The 1,977-nt window shown below is 55.9% G+C and overlaps 1 protein-coding gene across 1 annotated transcript; it reads right to left on the reverse strand.

Moving 5' to 3' along the window:
* Positions 1-818: 818 nt before the first annotated feature.
* Positions 819-1,694, reverse strand: OTUD6A (OTU deubiquitinase 6A). The gene has a single exon (XM_045847358.1). The coding sequence runs from the start codon at positions 1,692-1,694 to the stop codon at positions 819-821; it is 876 nt and encodes a 291-aa protein (XP_045703314.1).
* Positions 1,695-1,977: the final 283 nt, after the last annotated feature.

Genomic DNA, 1,977 nt, shown 5'->3' on the forward strand with positions numbered 1-1,977 from the left:
CAGAATGGATCAGCTACTTAAAGAAAGTCACATCCCTATGTTATGTTTAATAAAGGAAATTAAATCGAGATCTTCCACACCTTACAGTAAACCTTACTTAGCCTATCAGTTTGCACTTATACATAAACTTATATTACCACTTATATTTATCTTCTACATTTAACAAACACTATTATTTGAAGTTTAGCAAATACCTAAGCAAGTTAGATTAGTTTGAAACTACACACGTTTTTAACGAACAGAAAATACTAAAGGTGATCTTGTTGCAAGTACATAAAACACCAAGTTTATGCAAGTTATCCAACCTATTCATGAACAATCAGACGGGGTTCAAACTTCTCAAACGGACTCTTCCAAAGTGGTAAAATACAGAAACCATGAAGGAAAGCAAGGGAGAGAGAAAGAAGAATGAAGAGATAGGAAAGCGAGGCGGGGGATAACAATTTTGAGTCAAACGAAGAAACACCAGAGAAAGTCAACAGAAAAAACTGAGCCTACTGAGAGACCCGGCGGCGACTTCGGTTCTGGCTCCGGCTCCGGCTCCGGCGGCAACAGCGACGGCAAAGGCACCGGCAACGACAGCGGCGGCTCCGGCGGCGGCTCCGGCGGCAGCTCCGGCGGCGGCGGCGGCTCCGGCGGCGGCGGCGGCGGCAACGGCAACAGCAACGGCACTAGCGACGGTAAAGGCACCGGCAACGACAACGGCAACAGCAACAGCAACAGCAGCGGGGCAGCGGCAGCGGCGACGGCCATGGCGGCGGGGCAGCGGCAACGGCAACGGCACCGGCGATGGCTTCGGCAGTCGCGACCGCGACCGCCTAGAAGAAGCGCGGGGCGGCGCCCCCAACGGCGCCGGCTGGGAGCGGCTTCACCGAGTTGTAGTGATCCCCGAAGCTGGAGCAGTAACGCACGTAGACGAGGACCAGCGGCTTCTCGGTGTACTCCTCCCCGACGACGAAGGCGGGCGCCGGGGTCTGGACCACCTCGATGGGACACTGCAGGACGTGCGACAGGGCCCTCAGCTCCAGCTGGGTTCCCCACGACGCGTTGTGCTCGATGTCGTCGCAGTAGCTCAAGAAGTCGTCGGAGCTGTAGGAATCGCCGGTTTCGGGGTCGCTGAAGAACGGCAGGAAGTCGTCGATGTGCTGTCGCATGTAGTCAGCGGTGCGGCTCCGCAGGCACTCCAGCGTCTCGGAGGTAGACAGCTGGTCTTGGATGGCACGGTACATGCAGTGGCTGTCGACCGGGATGTACTTCATCTCCAGGTTCTTGGCTGCGAGGATGGCGGCCAGCTTCTCCTCTTCCTTGCGGCGGTGGGCAGACAGGTAATCCACACCAGCCTCCTCCGCCATCTTCTGGCGCTCTCTCTCTTGCGCCGCCCTTCTTTCGCGCCTTTTCTGCACTTTCGACAGGCGGGGCGGGCGGTTCTCAATATTCATCTTCGCCAGACCTGCAGCGACGGCATCGAGGTTGGTGGTATCAGGGTAAACTTCCCCGAACTTCTCCAGCTCCTGCTGATGCTTCTGCTCCAATTCGGCCTCAAGGCGCTCCACGTCTAGGAGCAACTGCTTTCTTTTCTTCTTGTCGCTCTTAGGCACCGCATTTTTCATGGTCTGGATGCGGTCCTGCAGCTCTTTTTTCTCGCGGAGGTGGCGTCGTTCCACCCGTTCCCGCTCCCGCTGCAGATCTTCCATGGTGTTTAACGGCAAGGAATAACCGAAGTTTCCAGACGGTGAAGTACTGAGTACTGAGTACCGAGTACCGTGGACACTCAGAGTCCTAACCGCCTAACAGGTAGCGGTGCCTCAGCGCTCCGCGACAGCTGTACTCTCAATTTAAGCCCCTAGTTGCCCCCCTCCCACTAATACCCCTCTCTGCCATTGGCCAGTGTCTCCATGACCACGCCCTGAAGCACACCTGACACTAGGATTGGCTGTTGGGAGACCCTCAGTAAGCCCCTTAGTAGACCCCTTGGCA

This window comes from Phyllostomus hastatus, unplaced genomic scaffold, assembly GCF_019186645.2.
Source record: "Phyllostomus hastatus isolate PE091 unplaced genomic scaffold, TTU_PhHast_1.1 phas_contig_551, whole genome shotgun sequence".
NCBI classification, from domain to species: Eukaryota; Metazoa; Chordata; class Mammalia; order Chiroptera; family Phyllostomidae; genus Phyllostomus; species Phyllostomus hastatus.